Here is a 25,164-nt window from a genome sequence, read left to right as displayed (position 1 = left end):
CTGTGGTCTGACCTACAGTATTCTAAAGGCACAAACTTTGCCATCAAGTGTTGACAGTAGTAGCCTGGCCTTGAGAGGAGGGGTTGGTAAATTCTGGAAACTTGAGCCACTTTAAATAAATATTTGTGATTTATGTATTGCCCATGGCTCCTTTTCTGCTACATCGGCAGAACTGCAGAGTTCCCGCTAAGGCTATGTGGGCTGCAAAAGCTAAACCATTTACCCAGGGCTCTTTATAAGTGTGAGTCTGCAGAGCTTTGCGGTAGAGTTGGGGTGGGGGCAGGGGGCGGGATTACTTCCGTTATCCAGGAGAGAGATGGCTGTGGTTTGGACCTGGGTGGAATGTTGAAGAAGTTTAAACAAAATGCTCAGACTGTGGTCATATTTGGAAAGAAGAACAAGGAGGACTTCCTGATGGATTGGTTAGGGAGCCAGAGGGAAGATGATGGCACCAGGATGTCTGGCCTAAACAAGAAGCTTGGCATTACCCCTTTTCAATGTGCAGCAGAGCATGCTCGGGTGAAGATCTGAGTTTGTACACGTCAGAAGCACCACTTCTGTAATAATGTTATGAGACTTTTATGCCCGTGATAGGTAAAATCAACAAAAATGCCACAAGAAAGTCAGGCTATAGGGCTGACGCAACTCACGGACATGGACAATGAGACCTGAACTCATAGCAAGACAAATGTAGCCAACCACTGAAGAGATAAAATACCATACCCAAGTTGGGTCAAGTTTAGTAATGCAAGTTTGATTTAGTATGAAAATATAGTGTATGAAATTTACCACTTGTACTTTTGTAGAAAGAAAAAAATTGCGATCATCATAGTAGATTTAGAAAAAAGTATATGACAGAATTCAATAACCACTCAGATGAAGATAACTTTAATACGCTAGAAAGGGGAAGTGGTTCTGTTAAATCTGGCTAAGCATGCCTACATGAAAACTACAGTGAACAGAATCCTTGATGGCCAATGCTGAACTGTTCTGTCTAGAATCAGAAATAATGGTAAGGATGGCCGTCGTCTCTTCCTCCTTCTCTCCCTCTTCCTTTTTTTCATCCTCTCCCTCCTCCTCCTTCTTTATGGTTTTGAAGACAGGGTCTACGTAGCCCAGGCTGGCCTAACACTCCCAACTTTGCTATGTAGCTGAAGATGACCTTGAACTTCTCATCTTCCTGCCTTTGCCGCCCAAGTGCTAGGAGTATAGACATGAGCTGCCACACTTGGCTGCTTTCAGCACTACTAATGAAAGCTACCCAGGAGTATCAAGCAATATGATGGGAAAAAGAAATGACACTTTTCACACAACCCACAAAGTTGCTGGTAGTTCTCTGTATTCCTCACTAGATTATAATCTCCCAGTGAGGGACCAAATTCTATTGTGTTCAATTTTCCTAAGGTCACGCATATAGTAGGCACTCAGTAAATATCCTTTGGGTAAATTCATAATAAAACTACAATAGAAGAGACGAAGAATATTTCAGAAATGCTTTAGAATTCTAACATTAAATTTTTCATCCCTTCTTAATATTATAACAGCAGACAAAGCATTGGCTTGTATTTTTCTTTCTTTCATACTAAGAATACATTTTAGGGAGTTCATTCATGTCTTTCCCAGTAGTGCCTGGTTCATACCCATGAAATGTTTACTAAAATAAAAACAAGTAAATAAATCTATAATTACATTTGATTTTCCAGCAGCAACCATCGTACCATGATCAAATGATACAACAGTGTTATTGACATCCATGCACCCAAACCTTATGCTGGCATGCTGTAAGAGTTCATCATTATATGCTTACAACCAGTTCATATTTATGAGCACAATAAGCCTGAAGGATGTAACAAATGCAACACCACAGGCTTGTATCAGCCAAGCTTTGAGCAAGAGTTAGCAAGCTGGCAGCAGGCTGTGGTTACATGAATGACAAGATTACCATGGCACAATCCTCCATTTGGGCAGTAAATCATAGTTCACATAGCACAGGCATATGGTTTACAACCTAGGCTCACTCTTGTTTTTAAAGAGAATGCATCTAAAGAATAAGGAAATACTTACATAGTTGGCTGCACTGTTTCTTTGATTTTTCTATATGCTAGTAAGGATGCAGATCCTACTGTCTGTGTAATTAAAGAGACAAACAAAGAAAGCTGCAGGCTTCAGAGAGAGCGTAGCTGCTTAGGGGTGGGTCTTGGAGTGAGGGTATGGGCATATAGCATATGGAAAAAAAATCAGATTTGGCCACTATGGGAGTTCCATCCCTCTTTGCACTATGACATTTTGTCTGGCTTGGAGCCATCCAGGTAGAATTGTTCCATCCTCAGGCTAGAGAACGTGTGAAACACAAATGGAATTAATTTACATTTCAACAATAGTCCTAATTGTGTGTCAGCATGAGACCAGCATTATAGTTCATTTTCAGAATGCAGGAGACTAAGAATCAATAAGAAATACAGAGCTCAAAACTTCTAGAAGGTGCAAAGTAGAGAAAGGACCCCAGTGATTTAGGGAAGAGAATAACGCTCAAATGTACCATTAAAACAAATAATTCTCCATAAATAGTTGGAACCGTTTTCATTCATTATGACTCTCGGATTCAAAAGGCTTAAATGGAAAGAACCAAAGGGAATAAAGCTGAGGAAGTATCTGAATGCCTAAGGACAAGGTCACATCAACAACAACAACATCCTGGAATTCGGGAGATTCGATTTCACATGAAGGATTGTTCTCACTAACTTGGAAATTCACTCAAAACCACACCACCAAGTTGTGGGTTGAGTTGAAGACACTCATCAGAACTTTATTTCCTTAGGCCCCTCCAGGATTAATGTCATTCCATGAGTGACAAGTATTTTTGTCTTCATGCCAATTGGGCTTGTATTCAATGGGCCCAAACGGAAAGTCTCTCTATCCTGAGAAACTTTGGCAAAAGCCAAAGACAGCCATTTGAAAACGCTTCACAGACACAGCACACACATGAATTAAAGCTGAGACAAAGAAATGTGAGTCAGTAGATGTAAATCAAATTGTGACTATGAAGATAAAAGCCAGACGCTTGCTATGTACTGCTCTGAAAACAGAACCATGCTGGAAGTTGTCTGTCACCCATAGAGAGCACAAAACTAGAAAAGAAATCTCTGAAGATGTTCGGATGCTTGAAAATTTGTCTAGATGATGAAAATTGAGACAGATACAAATTAAGCATCATAAAGGAATCAGAGGTAATGGCTAAGTTGAAAGAAAAATTAATAGCCTCTTGATTCCAAGCAAATTCATAAAATACAACCTTGACTTGAATTAAGGTTTAGTGGTGTTAGCATAGTCACCCAAAGTCACATTGTCCCAGGTCTTGACTTCACATCAATATAATAGCAAACCAATATTTTGAGGGATTTGAGATGAGCAGTACATTGCCATATTTGCTTAAGCATGATAAGAATATGAATCCATCACAATGTGAAAAATGTTTGAAATGCAATGGCTTATTTCCAATTCATGCAAATATATATATTTCTATGTTGAAGATGTAGCTTCATATCAATACACAAGGGAGTGGTGTGCATATCCTGTATGAGGTCATAGCCACATGAACTTTACAAGGATGTCCTTTAATTAGTGTCAGCTCACCTGTGTGCAGGAGAAACAGGTAGAAAAGTGAGTTATACCAGCGAAGACTTCCACTCCTCCAGAGTGAGACACAGCTGCCCTGAACCATGCACACTGTGGGCTACGCAATGCACTGTGGAAAACTGGTCATAGTAGGTGGGTGCTGTCTAAGGTTTTCACTTTCAGCTCCAGATCCAATATCTGGCATCAACATAACCCTTGCAAGACATTGTTCTGGTATTGTGAGCTACAGAAATTCTAAGAGCTTTTAGAAAGCATTGGCTCTTTCTGTTGAGGAGGGGAGCAGCATAGGTGCTAAGACACTGGAGGCCAGACATGCTCACATCTGCATGGACACTGCTATGAAAACTCATACTGAAATATACAGTTTTCCTGAATCCATTTTACATTTCCTATGTTGGCTCTGGTTGTTCTTTACGAGTGATACTGACATGGAAATACCAAAAATGAGCTACAGAGGCAGGTAGTACCTGACGCAAATATCTATCTACGAAGGTGACTTGGAAATCACAATAGTGAATCTTTTATTTCACCCAAAAGTATTTTCTTCTGTCGAAAAAAGCCACAATATGAGCTTCATGCATATTTGGAAGATTACATTTTATGCCAACACACACACACAAAACCTCCCTACGTTATAAAAGGTATTTTATAAATAGAGTTATTTCAGAGCATTAAATACATGATGAAACTTACTCTGTTTTTAATGATGTCTAAAATAATCATTTCTCTCTGTGAAAGACCTATAGTATCTAGGTAAGAATAGTTTCATGTAAAGAGACTTAAAAGAAGGTAGATAGATTATACTAAATGTTTTTCTTAATATGAAGTTAAATCAAGAATATGGTATTGGCATTCTGTGAGTTAATGTACTGCCTGAATGGCTATGATGGTTCTTAATAATTAACAGCTTCTAAAACAACCTACTCCCAATTGACTAAAAGTAGGGGAGATGGGTATTATTAAAACATTTTATAAATCTGAGATTAAAACGTCTTGGGGCTGAGCATGTAGTTCAGTAGGAGAGTGCTTGCCTAGTTTGTGCAAAGCTCTGGGTTTGGTCCAGCACACACACACACACACACACACACACACACACACACACACACACACACACACACACCCATTCTCTCTCTCTTGCAGCACTTGTAAGACTGAGGGAGTAGGGTTACGAATTTGGAGCCAGTTTGGCCTATGTAGTGAATCCCAGGCCAGCGTGAACTACATCATGAGATTCAATCTCAAAAATAAAATGAAACAAAGGCACAGAGCAGTCCTGCTAACACTGGTTTTATAAATGCATGTTTGCCTCACACTGTAGGCTGTGCAGAATTCCTCTAGCTCTTACTGCAACACAATGAAATTGCTGGACTGAATGCATGGCTTGTGTCTCTAGAAAAAAAAATAATAATGGATGGAATATATTCTGACTCTAAACGTATGACTACAATGGAAAACTTTTATGAGGATTCTTATTTTTTTAATGGAATATTTTAGTTATAATATTTTAATTAAGAAGGATGGATATATTTTGACATGGACTTGCCTCTAAAGTAGCGGGCCCACTGCTCACTGGGTTCTGTTCTCAGAACTCAGCGAGTGTCTGAGGGTAGTGTTTAGTGGGGCAGGGAAGGCAGAGCCAGAAGAAACAAGGGCTCACCTGTATTCTCCAAATGTTCCATCATCTTCCTTCATGGGCTGGATTTCAGGGTCCGCATGAGCATCTTCCTTTTCTTTAACTGAAAAGTTTGAAGTAACATTATTATCCATTGACACTAAACTTCCTTGTTCAATGTTTGCAGAAGTGAGCTGAGACATAGAGGAAAGATAATCTCTACATAAGTAGATACCATGTAACCATGCACCTAATATGGCCGTGAGTATGCTTTGATATTTACTAGATCAGTGTTGATTAACACATCAGGCTACTTCAGTCTTTCCCCCCTCAGTGAGGAAATGATTTTTAAGTTTCTCATAGTTCTTCTATATTTTCCAGTCTATTTATTGGTGTATTGATGATAACAAACACTTTTGTAACTATACTATTTTGCAGTGTTTTGAAAGATAAATGTTTTTAATCAAAGGATAAATGGTCAAGCAAAGAAGATAGAAATCCATCAACCTTACAGTGACTGTAATGTAATGTCACACCAGCTTGTGTTCCATCTGGGAAGATGTACATGCTGCCCCCTTCTTCTCCTGTAGAGTGGCTTTAGGTCCTACTTCCGTGTTCATAACCCTTTGGGTCCTAAGGAAGCAGGCTTCCTTGGAGCCCTGGCTGGTGTATTTCTCCACATACCCTATGATCCGTGACAGTATGCATAATATAAAGAGGGGTCAAAGTCATTTGATTAAGAAATTCAAATGTACGGCTCTAAGAGGATATGTTGCTCTTGCTCCTGTCTCTGTTACTCTTTCCGGTTTAGCAGATCTATCTGCAGCAATTAGGAAGCGTTCCAAACCCCTCTCACCTGGATATTTACCACCCTTGTTTCTTCTAATGAAGCAAACGATGAGCAAGATTAAGATGAGGAGGGCGACAGCACACATCAGACCTATGAACCAGCCCTGGGTTGCAATATCCACTTGCCGGCTTGCCATTGCTACAAAACAAATCAAGGGCATGGGTAGGAACAGGTTAACGGCAAGGTGAGAGCCATGCTAGTCTCTTTATTAAAAAACAATTGCCACAGTATAGGAGCTTTCATGAACTTTTCACAGGACTTCAAATTGGAATGTGCCAATCATTAATAAGAAATTACATACTTAACTTTGAAAAATCTTCATTATGTAAAAAATTGAAATAGAGAAATCTTGATGAAGTGCTGTCACACCCTGATAAACACTGGATTCACACTTACTTCAACTATACATTCTCAATAGAAATGCATTCTCAAACCAATTAAAATCTATTATTTTGGGGATTAAATGGATATGAGGTATACTAAGAATATAAAACTGAATTTTAAACAGAACAGCATGTATACATTTAACAAGTATTTTCCCTTCAAAAGAAACTACCTTGGAAAACTAAAATGTCAGTGGAAGGATGAAGCTGTTTTTTTCAGTGTTTTGGAAACCGAGAGAGAGAAAGAGAGAGAAAAATGGCCCATGTAAGAAACCTAGCCACTAATGTACACCAGAATTGTTATTTTACAAAACACCTCAATTCTGAATGGAAATCCTGAGAATATCAAACCTGTTCTCAAAGGACCAGTATTTGCTATTGTTTGGGCTCTTTTATTCAAAGAAATTTAAAATATATTTTGATCAATAGAACCAATATTGGAATGAATGAACCGTTTGAAGAGAAAATACTCATTTGCATGTATACAGTTCTTTACATCTCCATCTGTTCTGTTTGAATAAATGATGTGAAACTCTTTATTCAGCTACTTATAGTATGCAAAGCTCATAAGAACAGTTCAGGTATTCTGAAAAAGTGTCAACCACATGGGACAAAGTGCAGCATCAGTGGCTATTCAGACACACAAGATATGTTTAAATAAGTTTGCACAAATGTTTTATTAAAGGCCTTTGTTTTTTCATTTTTTAACCATAAACAACATCAAAGATTTTCTTCTTTTGCATTCATACATATGCCTACACTGTGCCTTTAATTTGAGTTTCTTCTGAAAAAGTTTTACCATTGGGTTAGATGTGCATGATCTCTGGATGCAGATATAACCACATCTCAGGTTTCCCATATGCATTGAAAGTAGCATTTCATTGTGTCCTTTTTGCCACAGAAAATAAAATGGTTAAAATCAAATGTGAAATGGAATGTAAAAAATGTCCAGAGATATGTTTAAGAAATAAAGTGAAAGTGGAAATATATTATTTGGAACATAAATTGGAAGCCAATAGCCTTTTCCAAACAGCTCCTCTGTGTATCATTAGTTAGAGGGGTTTGGAGCTGTATTGTAACCAGGCACATGAAGAACTTGAGTATAAACAGCTCTGGCTTTCATACACATGTCACAGTGGTGGTGGTGGTGGTGGTGGTGGTGGTGATGATGATGATGTCAGTGGTGATGATGATGATAATGATGATTATGTCAGTGGTGGTGGTGGCGGTGATGATGATGTCAGGGTGGTGGTGATGATGATGATGATGATGTCAGTGGTGGTGATGATGATGATAATGATGATGATGATGATGATGATTATGCCAGTGGTGGTGGCGGTGGCGGTGATGATGACAGCAGCTAATAAGTTGGACTATTCATCTATGCTAGGAATTGTACTGAAGGCAGGATCTCTTTCAATCCTCACAAAAGTCCTCTGAGGTAAGCATTATGATAATCCCAAAGCCAGAGAGATTGAGAACGAGAGATTTCCCAAGAGTTGGAAGGGACCTGTGTCTGTCTGTCTGTCTGTCTGCCCTGTCTAGTTTCAGGTAGTGAGCATGCTACTAAGCTATTTAACTGCCCTGATACAATGCATTACTAAAAACAAGTCCAGACATCAAATCCACAAATGTCTGAATATACAATAAACTGCTTTAGGGACATTCCATTTAAAAATAGATAAAGGGTTTAAAAATTCATTACATTCTCATTGGCAAAATAGTCTTGCCAATTTGTACATGGCCTTTGCATGCTTTTATTCAAAACTGAGCCCCAAACCACATGGCAAAGTTATTTTAATCATGAGAGTCCTTGATTTTGAAATTCTTAATGAATTATGGCATTGTTATGAATAGTTTCAGTGTTTATATCTATCATCAAATGAAATAAGATGGATGAGATAAAAATGCAAGATGCTCAAGTATTAGTGCTGACACTGTCTTCCACAAATGGAGACTTTCAGAACTGAATTGCTTCCCACAGCTGCTACCGGGTAGCTGTGCAAAATTGGCTGCTCCCTGGGTAACTGACTAAAGATTTTAATGTTAACTTTGAATTTTTGCTTTATAGCAAAGAGAAAATTATTTGGCATCTCTCCAATCCATTATTTAAGACTAATCACAAGTGAGCAGGTACATACATACATACACACGGACATTCATACATACATACGTAGACAGAAACAGACACAGATGAAAGCTGTGGGTTTTTGCCTTCTTGTAACTGAGCTTCAAAGGGTTCGACTGTAAAGTGACTCCTGTAGGCACATGTGTTTGAACACGTGATCCCCAGCTGCGGTTGCTCTTTTGACAGGCTGTCAAACCTTTGGCAAGTGAAGCCTTGCTGAAGGAAGTGGGTCAGTGAAGATGGGTCTTGGAGTTTTATTGCCTGGTCTGCCAATCCTATCTGTCTGCATTCTGGTCTGTCAAGTCTTACAGAGCTGAGCTGTTTAGAACTCCCCTTTTAGAATTAATTCCTTTCCTAGACTATGTATGAAAATGGATGTGAAACAGAAGGAGCAGAATAATAGGATTTTTCTTAAAAATATACTGATTTTTAGCAGATGTATATTTAGAAAGCCTTATTTAGTCAGTTATTCAGTATTAACTTTGGTTTCTTTCTCTTTTTAAAACTATTCCTGGGCAAGCATTTTTAAATGATAAGAAATGACTTCAAAAATCATGTTTTGCTAATGAAACTACAACACTCCATCTTGCCTTTGGTTTCTACAGGGGTAAGTACATAATATCACCTCAAGAATGTATGACATGACTGAGCAGAAATGAATGTATGAACCATAGGATGAACACACACCACACGGCTGCTGTGTCAATCTTAGTAAGCAGAGATTATTTTCTATAATGGCGGCAAATATCTGTTATTGTTATTATTATTTACATTTTACATGAACATTTCTTTTTAAAACTTTACTTTTTATACTAGGGAACTCTGAATAACATCCCAAAACTAAAACATATATAAACAGGCATTTTTTCTGCAATAAAATGAAATATTGGACTTATAGAAATTTTTTTGTACAAACTTAGTAACATTATATTGATCATCTAATCAAATTGCAGGGTTCTGCTGGGTTATAGTCCATTTTGACATAAAGAATTCTGACTCTCTTAGATATAATTCCAACCTAAAAAGAATTTCAGACATTAATGTCAATTTAATTCAGAGAAATTTTAAATATGGAAATTATTAAAAATTGAATTATCTAAATAATTTAAGTTAAAATTACATTTTGGTCTTTTAAAAATTGTTTTGGTCAATAATGTAGTTGAAAGATGATTCGCCCAATTTTGTAATTCATTTAATAAAAGAAGTCAAGCATAATTAAAATGCAAACATCCAACCCAACAGGGCCCCATAGATAGACAGATATCCACAGCCTTACAAGCTCTTCCCCTGCCAGCTTCTGACTAGAGTGTCTGCTGGCTTCTCCTTCTGAGCACAAGCCAGAAGTGGTGTGGTGTGTGCCTCACCTGGGCCTGTCTCAAACACATCCTCTGAACTCACAAAACCAGAGTCCCCCTCAGCACCAACTCGAACTTTGTATGCTGTTCCTGGCATTAGACCCTTTAACCCAAAGAAGCTTCGAGAATCATTTACAATTTCTTTCCTCCATTCTTCTTTGCCTATGGAAATTTTGTGAAAAAAAAAAAACAAAAAACAAAAACAAACAAACAGACAAACAAAAACAAATTTGAACATTTCAAGGGACCAGAAGTTACTTGATATTTCAAGAAAGGAAAATTGTCTTTGAGGTAAAGATTAAAAATCTAGGATGATTAAATATTGCATTTAGATTATTACAGATCTAATTGTGTCAAATAAGCCAGTTAAATGAGGAGCTAAGTGAGACTATCCTCAAAGAGAATCCTATTGGGCACTTAGCGTGCACACAAATGCACATAGCACGTATTCTTTTTAATACAAAGGATACTGCCTTGTCTGCTCCTTGCCTCATGAAATGTCTGAGTTTCTTCTAAGATGTTTGCATAAAGAACTGCTATACATTACATAGCTTCAGTGAACTATGAGAATGGTTTGTAAAGATTCATAAGATAAATCTTTGATAAATTTAAATGTCTTTATATGTATCCAAGTTACGGTCACAATATTTCTCAATTATTGATTTTTCTAAAGGGGCAGTTGTTTGTAAAAATATGTTTTTGCCTTATAAAGGCCTGAATAGGAAGTTGAGTGATGTTCAACATTTTGTCAGATGTTTGTGTAAACATTCCCTGGCCATTCAGCCTGTGATATGCAGAGCACACTGCATTGAGGAAGGGATGGGTTTTCATGAGTTACTGAAAACCCAAGCTGCCTACATATCCCAGGAGACATAGCTGTATGTGAACAGAGAGCTGACTTAGGCATCCATAAAACACCAAGACAATGTGGATGCTTCCACAGTTTTAATTTTCTTCAATTTTGTGTAAAATTTTACTGGGTTAATTTGGGTAAAATGAATTCTTTCCTATCAGTTTTATTTCTACTACTAGAAATTCCAGACTGAAAAAGAAAAGCTGTCTTATGTGTACTTAAAAGTTATTAGTTATTAGTTTTGTTTACATGTTGCATTTACAGAACCAATTTAAAGTGTTCCAATATGAAAAAAAAGCAATAGCAGTGAGCTTATGCCCCTGACTATTAATAACAGAGTATTTGTATTTATATATGAAATATGTGGGCTTGTAGTTAATCATTATTTTATTAAAATGACTCTGATTCTCTTGGTGGGATTAAGCTATTTTTCAATGCAGTCCACAGTAAATCCTAAACATTATTTTTTGTTTCCTACAATGTGTCCCCCAAATTGAAAGCAGGGTAATAAATCATGTCTTACTGCCTGCTACACCATATTCAACATAAAACTTCACATGCTCTGGTCCCTCATATTCCCAACTGATATTGGCATACGTCTCAGCAGCTGCGGCAGTGAGATTGCTGATCCTGGGATTTACTGCTCGAACTAAATACACAACAGAAAAACAAAAACAAACAGAACACACAAACAATCATATTGCAGCACCATACACACTGACTGAAAGATAAAATAATATGAAACTGTTCAAATAAAATATTAGAATTTATTGTAAAAAAAATTTAGTCCATGCATCTTCACTTTTGACATAGAAAGATTCCCCCAGTTACTAAAATATTGTAATAACAAGAAGTAATGGTATATGATATTAAAGTTATGAGTTCTAGTACATGGTTTCTGAGTAACGTAAACTGCTTCTCATTAGATCCAGTCCCAGTAAACATAAAAACTGTCTTCATTTACAGATGGACAATGGAGATTAATGGAGTCCTGAGAACAGAAGCCATTAGAGTGTATCAGAAATTTCCAGGTACCATGGGCTGCTTTTACATTTTATTTAGCTTCTCAGTGAAGATCTTCAAAGAATTTATGTTGGGAGGAGAACGAATATTCTCTAGAGTGGTGACTTCTGGCCTGTCTTGAGTCACAGGCTGAGAATCTGAGGAGCTGAGAAACTCGTCCGTTAGAGGACGTTGAATAGTTAAGGCATGCTGGAGGAACAGGGACAAATGGGGTGGCCAACTGTGCTCCACTGGAGGTCGAGAAGAAATAAGGAGCAGGAACAAGCTGACCTGCTACATCTCAGAGAGAGACAGTCTTGCCTGGTGTTGGTTATACAGCATTTCCTAAAGAGTGTGTAACAGTGTAAATGGCTTCTAAAATTCCAGATTATAGAGTCTACCTGATGTTCTCCATATGCTTACAACTTAGTAAAAAATACGTGTGAAGTACTTAGAAGTATTATTTGAATATCTCGAGGCTAATTCTATCAGTCCATCCCAATAGCTTCAAGTAAAAGTTAGAACTACATAAGCTAAAATGACCAGACCCTTTTGCCACCCCAGAGAAATTATATGGGATATGAAGTCAGAAAGCACTGAGAGGCTTACTCAGACTCTGAAATTAAATTCTAAAATGTGGTATAATTTAGAAGGTCTGTGTTGAATGCTGTGTAAACAAGTGGCATTTCCTAGGACAAAAATTCGGTGTGTGGGGAGAAATTGGGCTATAGAGAGATGGGAAAGAGGTGTGTACTGAACACATGTATGGTATAGTCTAAGAACAAATTTAATTAATAAGGATAAATAAAACTTGAAAGGCATATTGAAGAAGTTAAATAATGTACTTGGTCTGTGAAATATAACTGGATAACATGAATATTTTGTGGTAAGCAAAAGGAATAGCAGAGGGTAAAGCAATTACTAAATTACACAGAAACAATTTTAGTGTTCCTGGTTTCTTCTTAAGTAGGCAGCAACAAGAATATAATCAACTGAAAGAGTTACATGGGGATGTGTGAACTATCGCCCGCAAAACCCTACTATACACCACTACATTTCTTTTTGAAAAAAAATCTAGAATCTGGGGCCGGAAATCAGCTGGTAGAGTGCTTGTCTAATGCGCACAAAGCTCTAGGTGTGACCCCAGCAGAGCATAAAAGCAGGCGTGGTGGCACACTCCTGCAATCTCAAAGCTCAGAGGTAGAAGCAGGAGGGTCAGGAGCCCAAGGTCTTCCTCACTTACAAAGCAAGTTCTAGGCCACTCTAGGATTTGTTTACATGTATGTGTATGTTTGTATGTGTGTATGTATGTGTGTACAAGTGTGCCCACAATATGGCACATGTGTGGAGGTCAGAAAACAAGTTGTGGAAATTGATTCTTTCTTTCCACCATGTGGGCTCTGGGAATTGAACTCAGGTCATTAGCTTGGTGGCAAGCACCTTTGCCTGAGTCATCTAGCCAGCTCTAAAACAGTGGTGTCTATGAATACTCATTCACAGCATTCAGAACTTCAGAAGCACAGAACTGTAGCCCCAGCACTAGAGAAGGGGAGGCTGGAGGATCGGAGGTTCAAGGTCAAGCTCATCTATATAGCCAATTAGAATTGGCTGGGATGCATGTGACTGTCTCCAAAAATGAAGATTCATTTCTGTTTACTTCCTAGTGTTTCTTCTCTGGATTGTTTTGACACTTAATTTTTTTATTTCCAGCTTTCCTGGAATTAAGTTAGTGTCTTGAAAATGTGTCGTTGGGGTTGGGGATTTAGCTCAGTGGTAGAGCACATGCCTAGCAAGCACAAGGCCCTGGGTCCGATCCTCAAGCTATAAATAAATAAATAAATAAATAAATAAATAAATAAATAAAAAAGAAAGAAAATGTGGGGATTTAGCTCAGTGGTAGAGCACTTGCCTAGCAAGCACAAGGCCCTGGGTCCGATCCTCAAGCTCAAAATAAATAAATAAATAAATAAATAAATAAATAAATAAATAAATAAATAAAAAAGAAAGAAAATGTGTCCATCCCCCTGTGTTCACTGAAGCACTCTTTGTGACTCTAACAGGGGAAGTAATGACAGATGAGCAGATAATGATGACTGGCATATAAAGAAGAAATATTACTCAGCCTTATAAAAGAAGGAAGTCCTTTCTGCAACATGGCAAATCCAAAGGTCATTATGCTATGTGAAATAAACCAGATGCAGAAAGAAAAGTCTCTAATTATAAATGGAATCTAAAACAGTGAAACAGAAAAACTGGGCAGAAAGGTGATTGCTAGAAGTTGGAGTGGGATGGGAAAATTGGATCTTGGTCAAATGGTACAAACGTCCAGTTTTAAGACAGATATATTTTGGCAGTCCCCAGCATATAGTGAAAGACCTGCTGGTGGGTTACAGTCGAGTCCCAGAGAGACTAGGTAACAAGAAGGAGGGCCCAAAGTGGGACACATTGATCGCCCTGGGAAGGGGAACTAGAAGAGATCACCTGGGTTAACTGGGGGCAGGGAGGCTGGGGTGGAGGTGGAGGATGTGAACATGAGGGATCCAGTTGGGCAGGTTTGGAGGGACCGAGGGAGGGGGGAGAGTAATGAAAGAGATATCTTGATGGGGGGTGGGGCGCATTTAGGGGTTAGAGAGAAACCTGGTGCCGCGGAAACCCCCAAGAATCCACAAGGATGACCCCAGTTAAGACTCCTAGCAACAGTGGAGATGGTACCTGAACTGGCCATCTCCTGTAATCAGGTTGGTGACTACCCTAATTGTCATCATAGAACCTTCATCCTGTAACTGATGGAAGCAGATGCAGAGATCCGCAGCCAAGCACTGGGCTGAGCTCTGGGAATCCTGTTTAAGAGTAAGAGGAAAGATGATACCAGCCAGGGCGCTCAAGGTCTTCACAAGGGAACCCACAGAAAAAACCAACCTGGGCCCATACAAGTTCATAGACTCCGGACCGCCAGCTAGGGAGCCTGCATGGGACTGACCTAGGCTCTATGTTGTGACAGCTCTGTAGCTTGGTCATTTGTGAGATCAGAGCCTGTCCCTAACTCTTGAGCTGGCTTTTGGGAACCTATTCCTTATACTGACTTGCCTTGCCCAGCCTTAATACAAAGGGAGGAGCTTAATCTTACCTCAACTTGATATGCCATGCTTTGTTGACACCCCTAGGAGACCTGCCCCTTTCTAAACAGAAACAGAGGAGGAGTGGATGGGGGGCAGAGAAGGAGGCAGGGGGAGGGAACAGGAGGAGAGGAGGGAGGGGGAAACTGCAGTTGGGATGTAAAATAAATGAAAATTTTAATTAAGAAAAAATGCTGAAAAAAATAGATATATTTTAGATGCCTAATGTACTGTTAACTGTAGTTAAAGTGCCTGTACTAAAAACGTGTTTTAGTTTTCTCTTCAATGTACCCAGTTAAGATTGCAGTTTTTTCAGATTATATTGTTTGGCCAGTTTTAAAATGGGGAGTTGGAACCTTCCTTCCCTTTTGCTGCCTCTTATTCTACTTTCTTGCTGAGCAGGCACTCACTGAGCACCTGGGATGTAGCCACACAAGGCTCTCAGTGCAATCTCTGATCTCAGCTTCCTGAAGGTTCTTCCTGCCTACTGCTTACCACAATCAACCTTTCTCTGTGGACATCGACTGATCCTAACATTTACCAACATGTTAGCTTCCTAAACTCGAAAACTTTCCTGTTAGAACTCAAGGAGTCACCTCTGACTGCAGGATTGGGGGGCTGCTATGAGCTATTCACCTTTGGCCTCCAACTGCTCCAGTCACAACTCAAGGGCATCTCTTTTCCACACAGTGCATTGCTAGCTATAACACAACATCTCATGTGCTTCCCAGTCCTGGCCTTTTCTCATGCTTCTGACCGAGAATTCAACCCTGACTTGCTGGCCAGAGAAAACAGACAGGCCTTCGAGATCCAGTTCTATGGTATGTTCTTCGTGAGGCCTTCCCTGACCCTCCCCCCACCTCTGTGCTCATGTAGCACTTTGTTCACACTACAGGCTTGTCACCTCCCTGCCACATTTTAAGCATGTGAAAGGTGGATTCTTGTTTTACTTTCTTGATGCACAGTCGTGTAAAAAGTTGTGCTGTCTGTGCCCAAGTGACATCATTACCTGTTACAACGAGTGTTCAAGTACATTTGTGGTTGCTTTTATTTTTGTTTGTTGTTACTGTTTTTCAGGCCAAATAAAGGCAAAAATCATCTAGTAAGAGTCAGATCCCAGGAAGGACCCAGGACTGGCTCTTGCCCAGTAGAGCTTCTCTGATCAGTCCTGGGGTGACCATGGAGGCTGCAAGTTAGGCAGAGTGTAGACTTGATCCTTACTAGTTTCTCCTCATTCCTGTATCAACTAAAGACTCTACAAATCAGTTCTGATGGCTGATGTCAAGAGCATCAGTGTCACAGTGTCACACAGGAATACAGATCTGCCAGCAGAAGGGAGCAGAGGGCAAAACCCACATCCACTTTCCTCGCACCATTTCATGTCATAGATAAACCTCCACACCAATAGCTCCTGGAGCCGCAGACCCTGGGGTCATCTAAGGAGCTGAAGAATTGGAACAAGAACTGCCAAACAAGGTCATTTTTATGTAAATATTGATGGTTTGAATCAGACAAAGGAATGGATCAAAATAAACTCCTGAAGAGCCTGAACATCTATGTTCAACCTAACCGTACTGAAGAGAGGGAAGGAAAACACCAAGCATGTGCAAACCCCTGGGATCAATCTCTAGTACCATTTGAGAAGTGATCAGCTGGCCACTTTAATTCATCATTGTCAGATTGAAAATAAAATACCTTGGAAGAAAAATTCAGAATTATGAATTAAACTTGAGTTTAAATATCACTGTGGTACAATATTATCATTTTATAGAAGCAGCATTTAATTGTTACACTATTAAAATACTTAAAATAAAGTCAGGTTCACCATTTTTCTTATTTAAATATTATTCCTTTTATTATCTGAGACCCATTAGATTTTACATTGAGGACTTTATTTACTTTCTTTTAATTTTTAATTGTTTAAGTGTTAATTCTACCTTTGTTTTTTTGATATTCATAACTTGTCCACAGTTGAATTTAGTAACATCAAATGAAAAACAAAACTTTTAATAAAGATGTATTTTAGTTTGAGTTTATTAAAAACAGAATTCATATTGTCTTCTAATATGGCCAGCCAGTAGGGAGCTCAGACTGGCTTCACTGGTAACCCAGGAAAGTACAAGTTCTTGGCTGCCACTGGCCATGACCACAGGCACATGCTTGCCCTATAGGAGAGGCAGCCAGACTTTCAGTGGGATTCTTGAGTTAAAGTTACATAGCATAATTTGTCATAAAACTACCCATCATTTTAGTTGATAATTATCCCAGAAAAGAGATATGCATATAGAACAGAGAGACTCTAAAATTCATCATATATATCTTGTAATTCACCAAGGCTCTAGATATAATCAGATTTTTGAGGAAAGTGGAAAATATACATCAAGTCTAAGCTCACAATAGTGGACATACTTAAGACAAGATTTCCAGCCCTCTTGTTCTTTTCTTTCACTCCCATGCATACCCATTTGGTCTATCACAGCCCAGGTCAATCCCTGACAGTGGCTACTTCACCACTTCACTTAGAAACAGCTCAGGGAGTCAGGAATGCAGCTGCTTTCTAAAATAGACTCTGGTGGACCAATAGCCAAGGGTCAAAGATGGGGGCAGGGCTCTGTGGTATTGCCACAGGTGGAAGATACACTACAGGTTATCAAACACCGTTCTCCCAGCAAGTGTTTCAGTCACAGAGGGCTGTCAGAACTAAAGGAGAACAGACGCCACCCACTGAAGACCATTGCAAGAGGGACTTGAGCAGTGGTGAAAACGGGGTGGCATGAGACAGCCGAGCAGAACATGCAGGCTGACTGGAACACTCACTTGTAGAGACTCGTGATCAGTGATCAGAGAGTCCCAGATCAGTTGTAGGACACTGCTAAATCAAAGCCCAGGAGGATAGTGTGTTGTAATGCTATCGAATGTGTGTACACAGTGTTGTTCAGGAGTGCAGTCAGGTCAGATGGCAATAGGAAGCTCAGCTGAACTATTTCTAGTAGGCTGATTTCATCTAGTGTTAGAATTACTGATATGTGGCACGGCCCTATGGAAGATCTGTGATAAATCCGCTGCTTCCATCCCATCCGATCTAACCAAAACCATATTCTTACAATCTAAGATCAGGATTTGCACCAGGGATAAGTCTTGAGAAAAAAATTTTTTGAGAGAATTACACATATGACTTTCTATTATAAAACTACGCAGAAATTAATTTCAAAGCCATGATCAGCCCAGATGTTCTCCTTTTGGTGGTTCTGAGCATATTTTATTTTCTCATTTTTACCCATGCTGCACTTCCCCACATTTTAACATTGCAAAGTTCACACAGGTATAAAGTCATGCAGATGAGTTATTTTACCTTTGCCTGCACCTACATCAGGTGGAAGAATACCAGCTTAACGAAGGGAAACAGAAACAGGACACTATATAGTTAGATGTAACACACCCATGAGCATGTACAGCCATATAAAAAGCACTTATTAAAATTCTAAGGCATGCAAGAAGAATGAAACCTGTCTTATCAGGCACAGGGACAAAAATGTCTTGCTGTCCCCACACTTACCCAAAATTCAAATATAAACATTACTTAAGGTGCATTATTCTAAGAAGGCTTAGGATGTTTTAACTCATTTTTGGATAGAAATTTTAATTTCATATGCTATATAGAAGCTACAGAAGATACCCAACAAGCAGATGATTCAGTCCTTAAGTAATTTTGTAACTTAGAGACATGCAAAACCAGACAATATTTGACAATACTTAAATACTTTTAGGATTTCTTTTATTTTATATGTGTGAATGCTATGCCTGCACATATGTATGTGCACTGCATGCATGCCTGGCTCCCACCAAGGTCAGAAGAGGGCATCAGATATCCTGGAACTGGCTTGACTGATGGTTGTGAGCCATCATGTGAGTGCTGGGAACTGAACCTGGGTCCTCTGTAAGACAAAAAGCGCTCTTAACCACTAAGCTGTCTCTTTAGCCTCATTTTTTACAATTCCTGTTCGTTTTCATTGAATCAGCAAATTTCTGAATCACTTTTGAAAATAGTCAATTTAATGGGAATTTTTTTTTTTTTTTGCTTTCTCCGCAGATGACATACCAGAATATATTTCTTGGTTAAGTATAAAATAAGTGCACTAATTAATTGTTTTTAATTTCTTGCTAGAAAGTCTTAATCAATATGTAGACAAGCAAATTGTTTCCAGTGAATCAGGACTAGAACCAAAATTATATATAAGCACATAAGTGTATGGACTTATATGCAAAAAAGTTACATTGAACTTTGAACTCAAGTGTCCTGAATATTGTTATTTCTTATTCCTGCTTCAATATTTTTCAAGACATATTTATTTGTATGTATGTCTGTTTGCTTAAGTTTATGTGCACTATATGCATGCCAGGAGCCAGTGGAGGCTAGAAGAGAACATCAGACCTGGAACTGGTGTTACAGACAGCCACCCTGTGGACGCTAGGAACTGAACCTGGGTCCTCTGTAAGAACTGTAAGTGTTCTTAACCACTGAACCGCCCCTTTAGCCCTCTACACCAATATTTTAATGTAAGTTGGAAGTTTCATATAGTCTTGAAAGATAAATAACCAAATAGCTGAACAAAATAACTGATTTCCCCATTGGGAGGAGAAATTACAAAGAAGTATGTGATCGGGTAAGATGGATATTCCATGGTAAGAAAAAAGAGAAAGGAATAACTTCACACTGCTTTTGAATCCCCAGATATGTGTAATGATATGGATTGCATACATACCCATCTTACCTTCGTCCACAGTCGTTATGGCTTCCTCTGTGATCTGGCTGCCTGATCCCACCGATGTTTGTGCATAGAAATAAAACTTGTACCGAGTGCTGAAATTTAAATGATTTAAAGTCCAGCGTGTCTTGTTGGCAGGAATTTTTAAATCTACCAGAGGGCCTAGTTCATGTGTGCTGTTAACTGCCAATGAAAAGTGACACACAAGTGCAGTCCCCATTAGTTGTCAGAGGAATAATACTGTAAATCATTGTTTCAGGAAAAAAAATAGTCATTTCCAGTTTACAAGCCTTTTACAATCCTTTTCATGCTTTGGCTAACATACTAATAACTATTCAAATTGTAAAATGTAACCTATAGTATAATGTAAACAAGTAGAAATGTGTTTCCCTGTTGACTTAAAAACTAGGGGACTTTTACAGTTGGGTTAAAATAGCAGTTTTTATTCTGTCTTTGCTGATGGAGTTCTATACTGCTAATAACTCCAAACACTTCTCTTGGCATCTTGTGGCCAAGGAACTTCCTCTTCATTTTCTGTTGCCAGATAATGGTCTCCTAACCCAATGAGAGGCCCCTCCCTTCAGCCCTATGCTTAGCAATCTGTATTATTCTAAAGAGACCGTAACTTTCAATGGCATAGACATTATTTCTCTATACAGGTATGTCTGAAGCTCTTTCTGGAACAGTGCTTGAAGGAAATGAGCAGCTTGCATTTTACAACAGGAGTGACTTACTTGGCTGATATCTTAAAGTGTACTCAGTCAGGACGCCATTTGGGTGGCTTGGTGGGTCCCATTCCAAAGTGAGAGAGTCCAGTGTAGGATTGACAATTTTCAAAGATGAGGGAGCACTGGGGACTTTTAATGAGAACCAACAGTCAACATAATTTTTAAAAAACATTCCAAAGTGAACACACTTGCCCTATTTACACAATTGATCTGAGTTTGGGTTTTCAGGTTAGTTTTTGACTCAGCTGAAAATAACACGCACACAAATCTGTGGTAGGGATGTATTTCTTTTCTTCTCCTATCTTAAAACAAAAAACAAAAAAAACTACTTCCATTTAAATTCATTAAAATCATCTTCTCAAAATACATAATGACTGTCTTTATAGGGACTCAGATAATCTATTTTAAAGCAGACAGCACTTAACTCAGTTTGTAAAAGTGAGCCGTTGCTAAGGGAGACCATCCATGCAGGCCTTTGAGAGGAAGCAGCTGTGTTCTGGCAAAATAGTCTTTAATAGACTATATCCCCCAACAAACCAGGTGTCTCCACATAGTCCCAGCACCCTGCCTGGTGGGTTTTGGGCCCAGGCCAGGTTGCCCAAGTGCTGAGCTGTGTTTATCCCAAGTGCTCACAGCTTCCCAGGATTGGAAAATAAAAAATAAGAGCCCCATATGTCGGCTGACCCCCTAGCCCAGCAAGGAGAAGGCTCAAGGGCTTCCTGCCTCCTGGGCAGAGGCTGGCAAATTACCAATGGAAACAAGCCTTGTTGTCCACTCCCGTCTTTAAGAGGCTCAGGGCTGATTTCCACTAGGATGTTGCCTTCCTGCCATATTCCCTAGAAACCCTTTAATGACACCAGTATTCCTCCTTCACTCCAGCCGGAAACTGGAGAGTCAATTTGGAGTTCTTGTTTTTACCATCTCCGGGGATGCTAAATCTTGGCAACTCTCTGTTTGCTCAACCATATCCATTCTTTCATCCTCTCTGCTTCTCTCCTCTTCCCGGGCTTTTCCTGGGCCTGCCATCATGCCTGCCAAAGGCTTCTGAGCTTCAACCTAATTGGTTCTTAACTTTTGGAGGCCATAGGTCTCTTCTCTCTAGAAAAATATGTTGACAGGCTGCACTATGTTGTGTCAGGAGGTTCGTGGTATTTCTCAAATGTCTCAGCAGACCCTGAAGGGACTACCACAGTCAGCAAGCTAAGAGCTTCTGGCCTACAAGTTAGCATCCATGGCATCCGGGATCATGCATGATGTGGGTCCTCTCCCACTGCCATATTGCTTTCCTCTCCCTGGCTGTACATCTTGCATTTGGTAAGAGCTGTGCTTTTTAATACCTTTGTGACTTCAGACAAACCATTCTTTCCCCCTCCCCTTTAGTCTTTAATAGCATTTGTCTTTTCTGTGACCCCTTGAGCCATCCAAAGGACCGACATGGGGCCTCACTGATGAGAGGTTACAGTGCAAACAGCCCTTCGGCCTCAGCAACTTGAGTTCTGGGACTGCAGGCACCACCATGCCTGGTGCAAGACTTTACCCTTCTCACTCAGTACAACGTAACAAGAAATCAGGAAAGCATGTGCGTCAGCTCCAACTCCCAGAAATATCTTCTCTTTGCGGGTATTTCCTTACGCCTTCCTTTCAGCTCTCACACTTTCCAGAGGGGGCTACTGAGGCTTAGAGAAGTGACAGAACGTGACTCAGCTGAGAAAGCTGGTGACTCAGAACACATTAACGATGTTTCAGATAGCCTACATGAGGAGGAAAAAATTAAGGGAACGAAGATTCTGAAGCTCTGTGTGCGGCCACTAGTCATATGTGGGTGACATTCTGCCAGCTTTATGTGTGCTGTGATTATTTGTAATCATACAGGTAGCTCCTAGAGTATTCTCTCAATGGTGGGCCTTCTGTAGTACAAAAACTTTCAGGATATGCCCCTTGCTCCTTGATCCCAGAGACACACCCAGTGCTTACCTCCCTCTGGAGTATGGAAGCCTCTGTCGGTGCTGGCTGGGCCCTCCCCTTTCCCGTTGACCACTCGGACGTTGAGAACGTAGTGACTGTATGGTTGCAGCCCTGGCAGCATGCCATGAGTCTTGTTGCCCTGGAAGGTGAGGATCTTCTTCTCAATGTGGCGTCTGTTTCTTTTGGATGAGCTCTGAGCCTTCCAGTAGTAAATCTGAAGTGGAAAGAACCAAAGTCAGGGACTCACAGAAAGACAATATGACTCCCCATGCTTACAAAACCAAAGCCCTGGGGTTGGCAAGGTGGCCCAGCTGGTAAAGGTCCTTGCTATGTGAAAGCCTGTTAACCTGAGTTAAACCCACGTACAGGTAGGAGGAGATAACCAACTCCACAAAGTTGTCCTCTGACTCCACACATGCCCTTCTCACACATCCTATGTACTTGGAGGAGTGAACATGCATGTGTACAGGCATACACACATTTTTTTTTTTAAAAAGCAGAACTGCTGTTTTCTCAGAAAAATATCTTGGTTCATTTTACATGAGTATTAGTAAAACGGACTTCTTAGACAAGAGGGACAGAAGACCACAGATAATGAGGAAACAAGTCTACACAGTGAAGCTCTGCTTTATTATTTTGTTGGAGAAATATAAAGGAAACAGAATGGGACTCACTTGCTTTTTTCAAAAATGAGAAAAATGATCATAATGAAGATTTAAGTATTTTAGCTGTATAAGTTTTACTGTCCATTGTTTAGTTCTACACATTTAGCTCATCACTTAACTTAATCCTCACCCTAGTGAGGCTTTTAATATTTTTTGTGGTACTGTTGAGCTTATGGGTTCCTGACAGATTCTTCCAAAGCCACAATGACCCTATACTGCAAGTCTTGGGTTAGTCCATTAGGCTACACTACCATCTAATAAAAGTACTTTTGAATTGCAGGCATGGGTTTTGGAAAGATAAACAAAGTGTTGCCTAACTTTGATCAAAAGTCAAGAACTTTTGCATATTACATTTTCTTGAAGGCTTCTTAGGAATTTAAAGGCATCTTATCAAGGTAAGCCAACATATGCCAAATTTGGTTAATATTAGAAAATAAAAAAATACAGTGCAATACAAGAAATATCCTCTAGGGGCCAGTGTCAAGTCAAAGTAGTGATAGAAATGTATGTGGGGTCTGGGGCTGTATATGAAAAAAATCTCTAGGAATCAGTCTTTCTGTGCTTTTTTGAAAATAAAGATAATTAATGTTCATAAGGATGACTCGGTTATGCACTACAGAGTCTTAAAGTATAATTCGTCCAATTGTAATAGGCCGTACTAATAAATTTGTCCTCTGACCTCCCAAGAACCAGATCAGAGCACAGATTTATTACTGCTGTCTATATAACTGTAAAGCTAGGTGCAAACTGTTCTAGTCTAATTCTTTGAAAATGAGTCACAAGGACTATTCAGTTGGTAGAATGTTCCAGAAAAGGTGGGAAGCCTGTGAAAGGTAGATAAAACATCATTTTCTCACCCTGGATAAACGAGATTTCTCGTCAATGGTAGCTGGGTTCTTTTGGTGTGGCTGGAGGCAGTGAGCAAAGAAACTCATGAATTCACAAGTCCATCAACAGATGAGCCACACAATTTCAACCTGAAGTGGTGTGCGTGACAAGTGGCCCTCCATGGCCCTGCTACTAAGTAAAGAACACGAAGTATCTCCCTTCACCTACCCGGTAGCCTTGTAAGTGTCCCCGGACACTCTTCAGAGGTACTGGGTCCCAGTGTACCTCTGCCAAAGTACTGTTTACCACATTGACACGCACATTCCCAGGAGCCACCATCGGAACTAGGAACAAGACAAGAAGTGGTTGTGGTAATGGTAGGTTATTTACTTCATGCAAAAATGTCACAATATTCAATAATTTTGACTTGAAACACACTCCACACTATACAATCGAGTCCTGTACTATGGATTGATGATGGCTAAAAGTAGACATTTTTATTAATTCATTCATCAGACGAACATGAGAGCAACTTTTTCTTTAACATTGTAAACTTCTATTCCCCGTCCCCCACCACACACACACACACACACACACACACACACACACACACACACACACACACCCGGAGGTTCTGGGTTTGGAATCCAGAGCCTTATACACATTAGGAAAGCGCTCTACCAGCAAGCCATTTCCCTAGCATTGAATCACTATTTATCACAGAGTATGCTATACAAATGCAGAGAAATAAGCAAAATGACTACTACTTCTCTTCCCTTGCTAGCTTAGGATCCTCTGGAATAGCCTTAGTGTGCAGACTTGGTAGGTCTGTCCATCTGGGCAAGGGTAGAATGGAAAGAGCAGAGGACACTTACGGTCTTCTCCAGAATGCCCCATGACTTCAGCTGGTTCTGGAGCAAACCCCACATCATTCAGGGCTTGAACTTTTATGAGGTATGGGACAAAGGTTGGTGTGCCAGAGACAATGTATTTGGATACATTGGCCACAACCACAGACGTCCACTCATCATCACCATCTTTCTGGCGCCAGCTCACTTTGTACTGGAGGCCAGGCCCATTCGATTCAAACCCATTCAAGGGCTAGGGAAAAAGGCAGATAGAATGACTGTACAACCTTTTACAGGAATAGCAAATCCAATTCCTAGACCAAAGAAAATGAATGCTGAAACAAACACTAAATGCAAGCTATTCAATACCCACTTCTCCAGGGATCTTCTCTCTCTCTCTCTCTCTCTCTCTCTCTCTCTCTCTCTCTC

General features: G+C 39.7%; 1 protein-coding gene across 39 annotated transcripts in view; it reads right to left on the bottom strand.

Annotated features, from left to right (window-relative positions):
• Window positions 1–25,164, bottom strand: part of Nrcam (neuronal cell adhesion molecule) — a 275,558-nt gene that overhangs the window by 9,047 nt on the left and 241,347 nt on the right. For 9 of the 39 annotated variants that reach the window (XM_052738409.1, XM_052738417.1, XM_052738407.1 and 6 more), the window contains 10 exons: window positions 24,763–24,988; window positions 24,116–24,231; window positions 22,404–22,608; window positions 20,436–20,558; window positions 19,699–19,884; window positions 18,288–18,323; window positions 11,341–11,466; window positions 9,974–10,126; window positions 6,105–6,236; window positions 5,294–5,372 (listed from right to left, as the gene is read on the bottom strand). In XM_052738409.1, coding sequence (XP_052594369.1) covers window positions 5,294–5,372; window positions 6,105–6,236; window positions 9,974–10,126; window positions 11,341–11,466; window positions 18,288–18,323; window positions 19,699–19,884; window positions 20,436–20,558; window positions 22,404–22,608; window positions 24,116–24,231; window positions 24,763–24,988 — 1,382 coding nt within the window. Of the gene's footprint in view, window positions 1–2,064; window positions 2,127–5,293; window positions 5,373–6,104; window positions 6,237–9,973; window positions 10,127–11,340; window positions 11,467–18,287; window positions 18,324–19,698; window positions 19,885–20,435; window positions 20,559–22,403; window positions 22,609–24,115; window positions 24,232–24,762; window positions 24,989–25,164 lie in introns of those variants that run through there. The other 30 variants (XM_052738444.1, XM_052738448.1, XM_052738447.1 and 27 more) reach the window with 12 other exon arrangements.

This window comes from Peromyscus californicus, unplaced genomic scaffold (genome assembly GCF_007827085.1).
Source record: "Peromyscus californicus insignis strain IS unplaced genomic scaffold, ASM782708v3 Scaffold_15__1_contigs__length_86483966, whole genome shotgun sequence".
Classification (NCBI taxonomy): domain Eukaryota; kingdom Metazoa; phylum Chordata; class Mammalia; order Rodentia; family Cricetidae; genus Peromyscus; species Peromyscus californicus.
The sequence above is the reverse complement of the archived record's forward strand: the minus strand, read 5'-3'. Positions and strand labels throughout refer to the sequence as shown.